Source organism: Lipomyces tetrasporus (assembly GCF_029532465.1).
Source record: "Lipomyces tetrasporus strain NRRL Y-64009 chromosome Unknown POJ06scaffold_8, whole genome shotgun sequence".
Classification (NCBI taxonomy): domain Eukaryota; kingdom Fungi; phylum Ascomycota; class Lipomycetes; order Lipomycetales; family Lipomycetaceae; genus Lipomyces; species Lipomyces tetrasporus.
In genome coordinates this window covers 385,625-401,542 of record NW_026611603.1, presented here as the reverse complement: position 1 = coordinate 401,542, position 15,918 = coordinate 385,625, and the positions used below count along the sequence as shown (strand labels likewise).

Sequence of the window (15,918 nt, the reverse complement as noted above, 5' to 3'; positions counted from 1 at the left end):
AACTGGGGGAATAAATCTTCTAGCTATGAGGATCTGTCGTCCTTTCTCAGTTTCGAGAGAATCTCGCTTTGACGGATACTACCTAAGGGCTTTCGACAGCGTGTCATACTTTCAAGTCCTATCTCCATGGCCCCCCGCTCTTGCTTGGGTTATCCCGTTGTATGAGGATGGAGTGTTGGAGAAGACATACTCCGGCTTCGAGGCTTTCCTCTAGCACAGGGCACACAGACTTTCGGCAACGCAGAGCAGGTACGCTGGTACGATGCGCGATGGCATGTTGATATTATGAAAGTTTCCAGTGACATTTTTATTATCCTTAGATATTGAAACAACGGAAACCTTCTTGGCGCGCATGAACGAGCAGTTTATGTCCATGATGGAGCCTATCGTGAACCATCAACAGTAGTCCTCCATGGAAGGTTATCAGCAAAGGACTGAGCAGTTCCACGAGCACATGGAGGAAGCACGTCGTGCCTAGGGACAAGGCATCGAGGCTCGCCTTCATCACGACTCATCACGTCCAAGCGAGTCCACCAGTAACTTTTGACGCTTTACTGTAACGGAAAGGCAATAATGAGTCCGCAACTCTCTTCACAACTTCCTTACGATTTATGCATTCTACAAACCTGATATCGACGACCGCACAGAATCTCTGGCTCGACTTGGCTTGAGAAATACGTACAACCTTGTGATCGACTTGAAAGCTGAAGCTTCACGTTACAGACCGCGACTTTGAACACGATTGTTTCCGAACCGATTGAGGAGCTTGGGGAAGTTCCTATCGAATACCCCGACCTCGTAGCTGCGTTTTTATGGGCAAACGAACTGAATAGCTGCCGCCGAGACAAAGCTTACGACCACTAGGTTGAACTGCTATCAAACACGACGCCACCGACTTCGAATTTATCCACTTTCGGATCCCGAACTCCAACCTAGGCAAGGGATTTATCCGCCGTTCCGAGTCAGGGCTCCATTGTTTTTGTCAGTCCCTAATGGACAAACTTTGCTGACCGGTAATGGATTTCCGACGACCTAATGTGATAACGGTTAACAACAACTATCTTGGCTTTCGCTACCTATTGGCTTCATTATAGATTTGAGCCCTTCGGAAGGATACGACTCAATACTGCGACCTTCTCACCAAAGATGGCGAACTTTCTTCCAACCAAAAGACGGTCATTTGTCAGCAGTTAGCTGATATATTTGTGGCCAGAAAGAATCTCTGGTGGAGTCCCTCAAGAAATTGTCTCCAATCGTGGTTCCATTTTCCTTTCACAATCTGGAAGGTGTCTTTGATAGTTTCAAAATTAAGGGACCGTATTCTACGGCATTCCATTCCCAACCGATGGCCGGGCCGAACTCGTTAGCCAGTCATTGGAACAGTATTTGCGGGTATATACATCTTACCAAGAGGACGATTTGGTCATTTCTCCTACCTTTAGCCGAATTTGTTAGGAATAACACTTTGAACGCCAGCACGTCCGCGAACTCCATTTACGCCAATTACGGTTACCACCTGACATTCCGCTTCGATATTCCGCATGGCGCTCCCGCCGTCACGAACTCGTGTCGATCACTTGCAGAATTAAGGATGTTCGCGCCGATATTGCTCTCGTTCAGGAGGATCAAGCCTGGTATTACGACGCCCACTGTCGACCTCATACGTTCAATTTTAGCGATCTCCTTATGCTCTCAATCGTCGTAACCTTCACTCCCACTCAGAAGTCTTCTGGGCCCGTTCCGCATAATTGAAGCTATAAGAGACAATGCCTTTTTCTGGAGTTACCGCCGAACATGCTCATCCACAGACCACAGTGTTTTTCACGTCATTACGTCAACCATTCGTTGGATCCGACCTCCCGCGACGTCTGGTCACACCTCCGCCCATTGTCATTGATGATTCTGAGGAATATGAAGTCGACGAGGTCGTCGCCGCGGCTATATCGAATACCTAGTTTTATGGCCCAGTTATGACGAACCGACCTGGGAACAGTTGGAACACCTTCTGGCGTGGAAGCTCCTTGGTTTATCACGCTCGCTTCCCTCGTCGTCCTCGTCGTCCTTGTCGTCCCGTCGTCCCGTCGTCGCAATCTCAAATAACCCCTGCAGGAATCTAAGCAGAGAGATGTCAGGAACCGCCCCGACTCTGAGAGTGCGGCTCTGATGGAGCTACTAATGCCATGACGTTACTTGAGGAGTACTCTTGTAGTGGCGGACAACTGAGTGGGTAAATAAACACTGCACACGGACCGTCCTTGCTGGGTAGGGATGGCTACAATCGGTCATATGATTATACTCAGAAGCAAGAGACGTCAGCTGCAAAATGAGACATCGCGAGCCAGTTCTTTTGCAAAGCCTCAGGATGTTCAAAAGGTACGTCTGTATGGCCGTATGGGGGTTATGTATATTCCACCTATAAAATCAACAGATGTCGGTTGCCATTAGTCAATATTGTGCGATAGATACTGCACTCTTACTCATCATCTCAGAGCCTAACGTTCATAACAGAGGGTATCATAAACGCCCAGCGTGATCATGACGGATGCATACAAGGCGTTGATGAAGCCTTTTAAGAGAGTGGATCAGAATGTATCTTTATTCGTAAAGCCAGATAACCATGTGGCGGTGCAAAATACATTATCAATCCACATCACTAATCAACTCGTATTATTCACCAATTCGTATTATCAATCTGTTAAGATGACAACTGTGTACGGCTATAGTTTGCACCAAGTAACGGCAGTCACTCTAGGTGATCTCTACATCAGGGTTACAGGCGTTACTTATTCGCTTCAATGTCTACTCTTCTTACATCAACCCCCTCCTTTTTATATTCTGCCAGGCCACTCCACTTAGTGTACTAGGAGCCAAACACAAAAACTAAGACAAAACAAACAAACAAAGCGAGACATATAACATCAGTAATTAATCATAACAATTGTGACGAGCGGGGAATTCCCGACCTCGCCACAGAAATGCACAGACAACAACATTTACAGTAGTGCCACTTCAGCCTTAGATCGGCGAATGTAGTTTGTTTGTGAAGATTATTTATTGTCAGGAAGCCATGTTGGGGTCTTGTCTTGCAGTTGTTGATTTGGTGTGGACTCGTTGGGTTACGGATATTGATATATATCGAAGCCAGAATATATAATGGAGACTGTACCTCGCTGGCTCGTCAGATAGGTATTCAATAGAGTCAAAGTCTATCTCGCTCTCTTGTTCCCGTTCTCCTCCAACCACTGCTACAATTATGCATATTGACGGCTGCTGGCAGTGCTGTTGGTATCTGCACAGTAGCAGCCTGGCCGCGCCGCGATATATGACGCCATAGTGGCGAATGTACGCGAGGAACAGTTGCTTCCAAATACCATTTTTCCAGCGTTCATTATGGAACGTCCAGCAATTTGGTGTGCATGCCCATCACGATTGATTATGTAAAACTGGTCTGGATTCGTGAAGATCCGCCTCTCAAGGTCCCATCATCCATTTGCATTATTAGGTCATCAATATCGTCGATCGAGGGGTCCTTCGCTAGCTTCAGCGACTGCGTTTCGGCTGTTATGCCGATATTTATCGATCCCAAATTCGCCTTGGAGATGGGATAGTCAACCTCAACTTTCGAGCAGGCAAGCGATATGGAATAGTCAAGACGCTTCAGGCGGGAACTTCCAATATACGGCCCTTTGAGCACTGAGTGCCAAGACTCAATATAGTTGATAGTCTCGATTAATCCATGGGCTGAGCGATGGCACGGTGCCCAATGCTCTCGCCTCCAATACCAGTACGACTCCATTGTATTAATATTACGCGAAGTCATTGGTTAGCTCTGAATTCTGCTCACATTTGATCATGAAGGCTGTGCCATTTCTAATCGAACATTTCTGTTGTAGGGGCATTTCTCAAGTCCAGCGGGACTTGCTGACTTTAGCAGTGAAGAACTCCCCTTGACCTTCTTCTCCTTAATCTCCTTGTCTCATGCTCGATAAATATCCCAGACGCAAAAACGCTTGTGGCCACACATACTCGATGGCCCTCTGTCTGTTTCTGAGCAGTCAATCAATCCGCCATCCGCCATGCGCCTTCAAAAATTTGCAAATATTATATATCTTAATATCTAATTTCGTTAAAACTTTCGCAAAGTTCACTAACATGATATTTGAATTTCCTAAATGGACTCGCTTGTAGCGGACCCAACTTAATTGGTCCGTCATCCCCGCTACATATGAGCACGTACGCAAGTGCCAGAATAACCTCTATAGTCGTCCTATTCCATTAACATGTTCATCATCTACTTTTCAGACCATACGTTGACTTATTTGCTATTGCGCTTCTTTGTATAATACGCGATTGTTTGCTGAGGATGTTAGATTTTGGCCTTTTTTAAATTTAATTAGAGAATATACGAATTATCCGCCATCTGCATCCGCCTATCCGCCTATCCGCCTACACTCTTGACGACCCCTTTCCCTTTCACGCTTCCACTAGCGCCTTTTACATATCGCAATAGTGCTTTTCTCATTTTCATCATCTAACAGTCCTGGTTAGTAATCACCTAGTGTGAGAACGAAACCAAGTGTAACGGGACTGGATTGATTGGACTGGACTCGGACTAGGACTAGGACTGGACTAAGACATGTACAAAAAAATCTATTCGAGAATACAAGACCTCTTGACTGATCTGGTAGCGAGGACAAACCCCTCCTTTATGCTACCAGATCGCTATTGCATGCATAATACGTGCTCTAAGGCACGGCAAGGACAAAAACAAGCGTACAAGGCATAATCAAACTAATTACACATAAAACCAGCGTGGTTGCATAGCCCACGCGAATATTCCCCATGACGCAGCACCAGGCGTATCCTGCATGACTCGACGTAGGCCTTGCATCTAGGTACGCGTAACTGTTCTTGATAACTACGGACGCATCTTATAATTTGGTGACGTCGTAGAACCCTGTCCCGCTTACTATATCCCACAGATTCGTTTGCACAGATAGTACTTCATGTACATCGCCCATTTGCGATAATTCTTCCCGTCAAATTTAGTGTAAATAGGGCTGTTCCGAATACGAATATTCACATATAATCACGAGTGCATCTTTCTAACCCGAATTAGTGTGCCGCCATTTTAAGTATAGTACTCGGCTGCCCACTTGCATGTGTTGGACAGCAGTTCAACCAATTACCTTCCCAAATAGTGAGGTACACAGACCGCTGGGCAAGTCTCACGAACTATTTTATCTAGTGTCTACTACGTCACGGGGCATATTTCAGCTTCAGTAAGGCTTACTGTATTAGTCTGACAACGTCATTGCAGGGTTAATCACCAAATTTTAGGAAAGTCTAGGGTGCTCAGGGCACCTCATGTGGATGTACGCTGTCGAGTTAAAGTGACACTAAGCAATATAGTATCAATGTGCTGGCACATAGGTTTATTATGTTTATACACGAATATAATTTGTTGCCTTCCGTTACACATCTCATATGATAAACCCGGAAAGATTCAGTTTATCGGCTCACGGTTCAAGACATAATGTACATGCTCCCCCGAAACCGAGCAATCCGACGATCGAGATCATGCAAACCTCAAAACACTCTAGCCTCGGGCCTTTTGGCAATACAGCTTAATCGTACTCCTTCAATATATTGTTTAACACTTCACATCCACGAACGACAAAACCAGATTTGATGTGCATTAGCAATGCGGTTGAGTATGCCACTAATCCAACGACCAGTTGCTGTCGATCACTACTGGTCAATTGAATCGATGGCGGGATACCATTACCATTACTTCCCTGCTGTCGGTCAGAACCTGGCTTAATCTGATCCTGCAATGGCTTAGATTCTCTCCCAGCTTGTTGCAAATAAATGTATTGCGGCGATTGGGCCAATGCTGACGCGGCACCGCTGCCTTCGGAAGAACCTTTCTCTCCTTTCGCGTTCATCATCTGAAGATATTGTACAGCATCCTGTTTCGCAAGCGTGTATTCAATACTCTGCCCCTTGGCCGTCAGGTACTTTCGATTATTTCGGGACAACGGGCGCTGACCAGATCCGGGCGGGGGCAAATGCTCATCGTCTTGACAAAGCTCGTAAGACCAGATCGTGAGAGTGGCGAGATATACACCCCATGGAATGTGCACAGCTTGGTCTAATAGACTCTCATTCTCGGCTATACGGCGCATGAACTGAACCGAATGCCAGGTGGCAAGACGACCGTCATCGGAGCGAGCCCACTGATGAACAGCTTTATTAGCATTCTCACGATCGATCAGTCGAATTTTCCGGCCCAAGACGTTAGGCGAACCGGCATTGATACGCAAGTTCATGGTGTCGACGTGTAGAGCAAGCAGGCCGAGTTGAAACATGGCCCAGTTCGAACAGAGCATCGGAGAGTTGTTGTTATAGTCGTTCATCGAACCAAGTACACAGGATAATGGCGAATGTCCTTGACCCTGTTGCAACGCATGTTGCCGTCCTAACGCAACGGTGTCTGTCCCATGAGGCTCCTCATGACAATTCCCCGGAGGGCCAATAGATTTCGGTGACGACTCTGAGGAAATCATGACGGTAGACGTGATAGATGGCAGATTACTCTTGCTGAGCTGATAATCAAAGTATCTCTTCCAATTCGCGAATGAGGACTCCAGCCTCTTTTTGAACTCAGTCATCCTATGTTTAGACACAATTCCCATGTCAAGCAACCCACGCCACTGCATGTCCCAACAAATACTGAGCAAGCCGTGTAGCAGAATCAGACATGAAAACTGGGAAAACGTCGCGAGCTGGAATTCAGTCTGATCTTCTCGCGACAGGCGTATAAGTCGCTTCAAGCTGTGCAAAAAAGTGGGCCATACTGCTTCGGGGTTAGAGCCGCCGATGGAAGGGCCAAGCACTTTATTATCATCCGCTTTCGCGGCAGCTTCTGAAGCACGCCACTTCATCATTCCTGCTGTGGCAACTTTTGTCTGCTCGAGGTGCATATGGTAAAATTCGACACCGTCCGTGGCAAGCCAGCATGCATCAGTGGAAGGCAACTCAAGTCGGACTTCAAAAGCCGAGAGAATAGGACTGTGTCGAAATAGGGTGGCGTGCTGAGTATCGCAGATAAAAGCAAAAAATGCAGTTCTGAAACCGTCAGTTCCCGAATACCTACAAAACGAAACGCAACTATTACCTCTTGGTCGTCTCAAACTCAACCCACTTCCTCCACTGATTATCTGCAAGAACAGAACCATTTGTTTCAACCACTGGTGGTTCTGTCAAACCCTTCAAGTATCCTGAAAAATGCATCAACGCGATATTAGTCCCATGGAAAAACTGGGACATGTCATATTGCACCGTGCTTCCCAGCATTTTGTCGAAGTAGTTGGTCAACAACAGAGTCTGGTGGACCCAAAGTTGCACCTGCGGTTGGTCTTCAATCATCAGGAACACAATATTTCTAAACTTTCGATGAATTACGATTGCAAGATTGGAGGCTTCTCGGTCACTTGAATAAGCCATGCCAATAGTGACGATCGCAATTAGCAATGCCGGTTCCATTACCGACGGGTCAAATGTTGCCCGATGTAATATAGGATATAGCGGATCGAAGCGAACCCAGTAAAGATTCAGGTACTGCTTAACAGCCGAGAGCGAGAAATATGGGTTGTCGAAAGCGATTTCCGGAATCGGCTTCAGCACCTCGATCATTTTCGCATGGACTTCTTCACTGATATCTTTGTCCTCTTTCCTTGGTCGCGAACTATCTGAAATACTGCGTTGCAGTGGCGAGCGCACATCTACGGAATAATTAGTCTCATCGAAGCCAATACAAAATTAACACGCACCAGACTGCGGAGAACTCCGAATATTGCTATCTTTCGCAGCTACAGGCGTCACGCTCGTACTGCCCACGGGATTTTCAACACCGCCTTGATTCGTACTGAGTCCAGCAGCCGCGTCGCCAGGTCTCTGTACAGTGCTTGCGTCGAACAAAATATCCGAAGCAGTTGAAGCATCATATGTTGAACTTGAATTCGGCTGCTGCACCGGCTGTTGATCCAACTGTTGGTTCCAGGCGGTTGCTGAGGCAGGCTCCGATGGATGCTGCGATGGCAGTAAAGTCTCGGACGACGATTCGGTCCAAAAGTCTGAGCCGAAAAGCCAGGCGTAGTGGTCCGACAGGCTCAGATCGAAACTGTCGAGGGAGAACTGCGGCCATTCTGTAGTGGCCGTAGCGGCCGAGGCAGCAGCTGCCACAGCAACAGCTGCAGCCTCCTCTGCAGGGTTGTACGACATGTATTGACTTGCGGTAGAAGGCATTGGTCGGGACTGTTCTTGTTGGTGACGCCGCGGTGATGGCTGCGAAAGCTGTTGTGGTTGCTGGGACTGAGAAGGACGATGCTGCTGTTGCAAGAGTGGCTGTTGCTGTTGTGGCGACGGTGACTGCGCTTCCGGGGAGGGAGGTGCTGGAGGCACGCCCGCGAAATGGGAAGCTAAAAATGCATGACTTCGTTGCTGTTGCGGTTGCGCCGCGTGCTCGGATTTGGTCGGATCATCATATAGAAGCTTTACCGGCACAGAGTGCAGAGTCCGAGCCGGACTATGTGTTGCCGAACTAAGCATCATCGAGGGGAGCGATGGAGATGTTCCAGAAGGTTGCATGAGGGGCTGGGACTGCACGACCGGATTTTGAAACACAGTGTTTGCGGTAAAAGGCGGCAGTGACGACGGTGTCACTGTCGGAGTCGGTCGTCGATGTTGGAGATGAGGGGACGGAAGCGGTTGAGGAAGCTGCTGAACCTGCGAATGATTATGATGGGCCGCATGATCAGGGGAGGCCTGCATGGCTCGCAATATAGGCGACTGCCGTGACATTTGCTGCTGTTGCTGCGACTGGTGGTATGGCGGTGGCGGTAGCGGAGGTGGTAGAGGTCCGGTAGACTCATACCGCTGCTGGATCCTTGGAACAACCGGGACCTCGTCGACTTGGGCCGGACTGCTGGCAGCATTGTGGTCGTACAGCGCGGCCGGATAGGGCTCCACCGTAATGGTGGCTATGCGCTCGATTGCTTCCCGTTTCTGGCGCTTCTCGTGGGACTTTGTGGACATGTGTTTCTCAAGCAAGTCTTGTCGCGCGAATTGCGATGGACAGATTGGACACTGGTACGGGCGGACGGGCAGATCTCGCAGAGTTAGACAAATATGCACAACATATTTATTTACATATGAAGGACTCACGATTGGCGGCATGACGTGCAAGGTAGTCCTTGCGGTTGAACATCTTGCCGCATCCTGGATGCAAACATTTGAACTTCTTGCTGACTGTCTTGTAGGAATCTGCAGTCGCAGACTCGCCATTGTCGTGTTCAGAGGCGAGCCGGTTTCCTGCCATGATTGTGGAAGGCGGAAGTTTGATTCCCACGTTCAGACCAACATTGCGAGTGCTGTGATGTCGTGATATAGGAGTATGGAGAACGACGATGTCTGATCAAGTATCTCGTCACTGTACCGTGTCGGATCGGCGCCGGAAAACCTTGTTAGCCTCGCACGCTACACCAGAAGACGCTTGGGGCACTGCACGCGTTAGCTGCAACACAGACCAGTGCGGGCCCATTAGCGTTTAGTCCCCGACCAATTGTCCAATTGTTGTCTTGAACCAAAGGGTCCACCTAATTGTATAAAAGTCCGATTACAAACTGCATCAGTTATCATATTACCCAGTAGTGTGTTTGCCATCGCAGTCTTTCTAGTGTGAGATAGTATCTGTATGTAGGTACTCCAGATAACATCTGTGCTGCTCTTCATTGTCAGTTGATGCTTTTCACAGTTGATATGAACGTGCTGCTTCTTCGGAGCACGACTTAACTATCATACTGGCTGTATCTATGAGGAGAGTGCTACGCTACAGTAATGGTACATGTAAAGTTAATACTCTTCAGGATACTGCCAAACACAGCAGTAGTCCGTGCTAGTCTACTCAATCCCGCGCCGATGCCGGACGAATTCGACTAGTTGCGAGGCTCCGTTGCAATTTCCGCGAGAGCGACGAAGCAGACAAGGCTCATCTTGCTCTTCGATAGTGTATAAACATGCTAATTTATATATCCAGTATTTATCGTCTTGTTCGGGCGTCTCCTGGCACACTCCACCTCGATTCGGATCCCGTCGCAACTATGCACGACTTCCAGATCTGCCGACAGTCGAATGAACCCTTCCTAAGAACCCTTCCCGAGGCAGCGACTTTAGAGCAACAATGCGCAAAAGTTGTCCACGTCGTACGATTGAATGACAATCTCTCGCGATAGCACCTACGGCGTCTGCGACACTCTGCGCTTGCGCTCCAATGAAAACGTTAACATTGAGATGCACTTGGGCCGACACTACTAACCCTCCACTGAAAGTCTGGATTAACTTCACAAACTTTTGAAAGGTGGACTATCGGCCTCGTAATCGTAAATCCGTCGTATACGAAGGGGTTAGGGTGTTCGGGACTTTTATCACCAGTCAAGGCCAGGTCTTAAAACCCAATTTGATAGGCCCACGAAAATGGAAGAACAATATAAATGGCGCTTGTCCCCGCTTCATAGGATTCACTGTAACACCTGCAAATTAATATCTACTTACTCAATTGATTATCAATGGCTTCCCTTCCTCCTGGATCGTGCTGTATGGAAGGCTACGCCCACCATGGCGAGCCTGTCGGTACCATTGCCAAATACACCGACTTCGACGTCTACGTGGCTAAGCCTGCTGTCGCGACCGACAAGGTCATTGTGTACTTGACCGATATTTTCGGCATGCCTTTCACCAACCACAAGCTCATTGCCGACAACTTCGCCAAACAAGGCTTCCTCACTGTCGTTCCGAACTTATTCTACGACGACCACGTCCCCTTCCCGCGTCCGGACGACTTCGACCTCTTTCCCGGCTGGGTTTCCCGACACCAGCCCGAGCACACCGAGCCCATCATCGAGAAGACGCTCGAGTACGTTAAGAAGGAGTTCCCTGCAGTGACCAAGTTCTTCTCTGTCGGATACTGTTATGGCGCCAAGTACGTCGTCAGACTGCTTGACGAGGGCAAGCTTGCTGCCGGCTTCATTGCCCACCCAAGCTTTGTCACAGAGGAAGAGTTGCGCGCCATCAAGGGACCTTTGTCCATCGCTGCGGCTGGTATAATCTCCTGTTACTATGCTAAATACTTTCTAAGCAGCTAACAATCGAACAGAGACCGACGTGATTTTCCCCGAAGAGAAGCGCCATCAGTCTGAGGCAATCCTCAAAGAAATGAAGGCGACCTATAACATCGTCCTCTACTCCTCCGTCGCTCATGGTTTCGCTGTCCGTGGCGATTCGTCGGATGAGGTCGTCACCTGGACCCAGGAGGCTGCGTTCTGGCAAGCTGTCCAGTGGTTCACCAGATTCAGCAAGTAGTCTGTTCACGCGAATGAATGTAAAGATATGAAGTTTGCATATAGAGCTCAAGGCATATGATAAATGATGCTGTTTAATAATACAACGAAAGCTTCGTCAGTGCCCCGTACTTCTGACCCTTGCCAATAGTGACCATTCCCTTCCACTCCGGCTTGTTAACCGCATCCAGATAACGTGAGCTCTCGAGGCAGAATCCCGATCGTGCACCATACAGATCGGCAACGTCGGTATATTTGCCGGTGTACAGCTGGAAACACGGTTCCGTCGTCTCCCCCTTGAGATGCAGTCTAGTGCGAGGGTGGTATGTGCTCGCCATCGTCTTGAGTGGGAATGACCGAGTGTCGAGAGCGCTGGTATCGGAATCCGAAAACACAAACGCATTGTCGAGATCGGGCTCCTCGGCGCCGAACGTAAATGTTGACAAGTCTGCGGGCACGAGAGGATGGCGCACGATACGGCCTGTGGGCACAAACGTGTCAGTCACTTCAATGCTCTGATTCGTTGTCAGTGTGACTTCTGTGCCCTCGATCGTCGGCTTGTCCCCAATGTTAAAGTACGAGTGATTGGTGAGGTTCACTATCGCGTGATCCTGGTCGTCGGGACCGATAAGTGTGGTTTCGTACTCTAGGTACAGCGCTCCACCCCCCGGTGCGTCTTCGACCCAGTATTTGACGACCACAAGCAATTCGCCAGGAAATCCCTCTTCCAGATGCTTGCTCACATATGTGAATTGCAACTGGACAGAGCTATTCTCAGATGGCGCAGGCAGTACCTCTGGATCACGAAACACAATCTTGTCGTAGCCAGTTCTGCCGCCATGCAGACAGTGCCCAAAGTTGTTTTGCGCAAGTTGGTAGGATTTACCGTCAAGTTCAAACTTGCCGTCACGTACGCGATTCGCGACGCGGCCAACGAATGCACCGAAGTACGGGTTGTCTGTGCGTTTATAACCCTCGCCGGACGAGAACCCGAGATTTACGTTATGGAAATGAGCATCAGACGGAGTCTTCTTGACAGCCAGATCGACGATGGCTAAGCCCCGGTTGGTGAAGCTGGCGGTGAAAAGGCAGTTCGGCGTCGTGAGGACGTGCAGCTTGTTGGCTGGATCAGACTTGTCAAAGTCGTGATTGACGGCATATCCGGTCATCTTACTTTGAACTGTTGGCGACGAGTGTGCGGAGAAAGGAAAAAGAGAAACAAGTGCTTAAATTCATGTCGGCGAGTTTGTTCTAATGGAAGAAGCGACAAGCGACAAACGCCCTCGCGAGTCATCGCGCTTATTTAGCCGATTTCGGGATGTAAGCGCCGGCAATGACAATTATCCGCCGCCCCCTGCACAAGCGCACCAACGATTGCGGCTCTATATTTAAGCGCACCAAAGGACCCAATCTCGCAGCGAATAATCCGAAGCGAGATATGTTAGAGACTTCTAGGAAATGGCTGGCGACCACCCCGGTGTCAATGATGAAATCCGTATATATTAGCAAAGCCTATTACACGGAAGTGACGGAATAAGAATTGATACCACATCTATATTGCGCAATCCCCAAAACTCATGAACTCCAAATTTTCATGACCACAGACGTATGCAAAATAATATCTTTACAGTTCTACCATCCCCCAACTATGCAGAGCTATCCATGCCTTGATGGCTAGTTGTTTTCGGCAACCTCCGTTTGCATTTCCAATTCCAATTCCACTTCCACATTCTGCTCATTTCCCTCCGCCGCGCCGTCCAACCCGTCACCACTGTCATATAATCCGCCTTCCCTATGCTCAGAAATAAAGAATGAGATCAACAAGGTTATGAAGTAAAAGCCAATGATCGTAACAAATGCAGCCTGTGTATATACACCGACAGTGTATGCGTAAATGCCAGAGAACAGGACCGGCGTAAAAAGAGTCCAGATGCTTTGCAGCCACGCTACACTACCGAGAATCGCGCCCACTTTGTCGTTCGAGACGTGTTTGGTGAGCGTCGACATTGTCGTTGGCGACCCGATGGCGCCAAGCGACCCAATAAGTGCAACTGCAGCCTCATTAGCCAGTCGTCGTTACACTGACATGACAATTATACATACACACTGCAAAGGAAAGGCTACCCCGAGCAACGCACATGCCAGCGAAGGACACCATCTCGCACATTATGGCAAACTGAATCACACTGAGCCAGTGTTAGTGTACTTTATCATAATGTCACAAAGTTCGAATTGTCATACAAGATGTCAGTCACTGACGCCCCAACTTCAGTCTGCGGGCGAGGATGAAACCAGCGGATTGCACCAATAATCATCGGTAATATAACCAGTAACGCCAGTCCCCTACCGATGCCATTAAACGACACAACATAATTTGCCGTAACACTAGACCAGCCATACACAAACTCCGCATACAGCAAAATAAGTGTTATCGAGTTCGTTTGGCAACCCGCAATCAGCATTTCCACAGTGGCGAGAACAAGAATGTTCTTCTTAATACCAGGACGCGTACCATCCTTGGGCCACAAAACTCGCACCGAGGAGAATATGTTGAGACCTTTAATCTTGTCCCGCAATGTGCTATGCGCGGATCGACTTGGTCCATGCACGTCCTCGTCTTCTTCTGCGTCTGGGTCACGCGAGAGCGACTCCGGAAGAAAGGCAAACACGTACACGACATATGTGACCCGCAGGGCCATTGCCATGTAAAACACAGACAAAAGGTTCCCGGTCATTCCTATTATAAAAGCACCAATAGCGGGTCCGAACGCTGAGCCGGCGAAAAAGCACGCACGGAAAAGGCCAAACACGAACGCTCGTCTGGCCGGAGGTGTGCAGTCGCTGGCGTATGCTTGACACGTTAACTGGAGCGTCGCAACAGATCCAGTCAGACCTTCTATGATATATGCCACCGGAATCCACCGATAAGAGTACAAAGAATTCGATCGAGAGATGAGAATGAGCATAACCTCTGAGGCCTGCACAGAATTAGAAGACGCACAGTAAGACAGAGAAGGTGCCACTAACAAATCCACCGATAGCAGATAACATCAGAATGGGACGTCTACCCAGTCTATCAGACAATTGACCAAGTTTTGGCGCTAAGATGGCACCTGGAATACAGTTAGCAGCAGGCAATCAACGAGGAACTGACGTGCCTGTAACACTGTGAATTAAGCTGATCCAGATCTGCAAGCCAGAAACACGGGAGTGCACGGCAGGAATTTGGCAGTCATTACCAAATTCGGCCAATATTCCGGTCTCTGAGTCCAAGTTTTGCTCTGCATAGTATGCCCTACAGACGAGCTGCAACGTTAAATTAAGCGTTGGAGCTAGCAGCCTAATCGATATAGATCAGCTCGAAGTGGCAATATACTTTCCGTCGAATGACATACCCTCCACGTGCGATATTTTCGACTAGATATGCAGGAAATAGAAGATAAACCTAGGCTAGCGGTTAACAGAGACTCCTGAACAAATTTCTATCCCATCTCCATACCGAAGGCGTTTTCCACCATTTTGCTGGGCTGTTGTCTTCCTGCAATAATTGAGACTCTTCCCCGACGTGATCATTCGCGTCTTCGGAAGATCGCGTGCTCGCGGATTCATTGGTCACGTTCCTATCAGACACGTAAGTTTGCGCCCAGTGCTGGGTTCCGAGACGATCACCGACCTGGCATAAGTCCTGCTGCCGACCTGTTTCCATGCAGTCATGCTTGTGCCGGCGAGATTGAGAATTGGAATCAATTCTTGACCATTGGTTAGCGATTAGAAAGGAATGTTGGATGGGCACGCGGACAACTGCAGTAGATAACGAACGGCGCACGTTACGGCAGCGTGAACCGTCGGCGCATCGGAACCGAGTAACTTGCACCGCACGCGGAGCTGAGTACTATTATTATGATTAATCATGACCGTAGCGGAGAAGTATGCGTGAGCCGATCGACGCGAACGGGTATCCGGGGTCCCCTTTGGGCGCTCGATTTGGTTCGAAGGCACGTTTCGCACTTCGCCCATTCAGACTGGACCACAGCGCCCGGGTCTATGTCCGCTGCTAACGTTTTCTAGTAATCCTGCCTCTCTCGGGTTAGCTCAGGCAGTTTATCGCGCAGCATAGAGCCGGCCGCTAGTCCAAAACTATCTAACACCGTAAAACTCCGTCGGATTTAATGATAGCATGTAGATCACTAAAGCTAGTGCACTAAAGAGCAAGACAAATCAACCAACTAGAGCATGCCCCAGATGTGAACTCGCGGCCAGTTACTACAATTAAGTTAGTTGGATTACATCCCAATTCTGCAAACGATACCTTAAATACAATTATTTTCTACATTCACGTTTATGACGAATGATTCAGTAGCTGCTACTTAATTTCCGGGGCGGCTACCTGTAGGAACCGACTAGTGATTGCCCACTATTGTCTCCCACATAGTGTTCATGTTCACTATTCGGAGATCCGTGATCTTGGGAGTGGTTAAAACATCGGGTTTCAATTTTAGATGATTTATCCATATTCACG

The 15,918-nt window shown here is 48.5% G+C and overlaps 5 protein-coding genes across 5 annotated transcripts; 1 reads left to right on the top strand and 4 right to left on the bottom strand.

The window, feature by feature from the left end:
* Nucleotides 1-3,433: 3,433 nt before the first annotated feature.
* POJ06DRAFT_269728 (uncharacterized protein) lies at nt 3,434-3,796 on the bottom strand (the record flags this gene model as incomplete). The annotated part of the gene is made up of 1 exon (XM_056189386.1): nt 3,434-3,796. The coding sequence occupies one exon, from the start codon at nt 3,794-3,796 to the stop codon at nt 3,434-3,436; it is 363 nt and encodes a 120-aa protein (XP_056042083.1).
* A 1,624-nt stretch (nt 3,797-5,420) lies between these two features.
* Nucleotides 5,421-9,620, bottom strand: POJ06DRAFT_257565 (fungal-specific transcription factor domain-containing protein). Its single transcript, XM_056188165.1, has 4 exons — nt 9,229-9,620; nt 7,836-9,173; nt 7,181-7,787; nt 5,421-7,131 (listed from the first exon to the last, which is right to left on the bottom strand). The coding sequence occupies exons 1-4, from the start codon at nt 9,380-9,382 to the stop codon at nt 5,628-5,630; spliced, it is 3,603 nt and encodes a 1,200-aa protein (XP_056042082.1). The 5' UTR covers nt 9,383-9,620; the 3' UTR covers nt 5,421-5,627.
* Nucleotides 9,621-10,563: 943 nt separating this feature from the next.
* On the top strand, nt 10,564-11,523 carry POJ06DRAFT_257561 (dienelactone hydrolase). Its single transcript, XM_056188164.1, has 2 exons — nt 10,564-11,160; nt 11,216-11,523. The coding sequence occupies exons 1-2, from the start codon at nt 10,629-10,631 to the stop codon at nt 11,419-11,421; spliced, it is 738 nt and encodes a 245-aa protein (XP_056042081.1). The 5' UTR covers nt 10,564-10,628; the 3' UTR covers nt 11,422-11,523.
* POJ06DRAFT_225471 (galactose mutarotase-like domain-containing protein) lies at nt 11,495-12,780 on the bottom strand (the record flags this gene model as incomplete). The annotated part of the gene is made up of 1 exon (XM_056185709.1): nt 11,495-12,780. Exon 1 carries the CDS (start codon nt 12,566-12,568, stop codon nt 11,495-11,497), a length of 1,074 nt encoding a protein of 357 aa, XP_056042080.1. The 5' UTR covers nt 12,569-12,780.
* A 20-nt stretch (nt 12,781-12,800) lies between these two features.
* Nucleotides 12,801-15,477, bottom strand: POJ06DRAFT_257556 (major facilitator superfamily domain-containing protein). The gene is made up of 8 exons (XM_056188163.1): nt 15,073-15,477; nt 14,899-15,019; nt 14,795-14,844; nt 14,558-14,739; nt 14,427-14,512; nt 13,641-14,377; nt 13,503-13,585; nt 12,801-13,450 (listed from the first exon to the last, which is right to left on the bottom strand). The coding sequence occupies exons 1-8, from the start codon at nt 15,111-15,113 to the stop codon at nt 13,074-13,076; spliced, it is 1,677 nt and encodes a 558-aa protein (XP_056042079.1). The 5' UTR covers nt 15,114-15,477; the 3' UTR covers nt 12,801-13,073.
* Between the last annotated feature and the right edge of the window lie 441 nt (nt 15,478-15,918).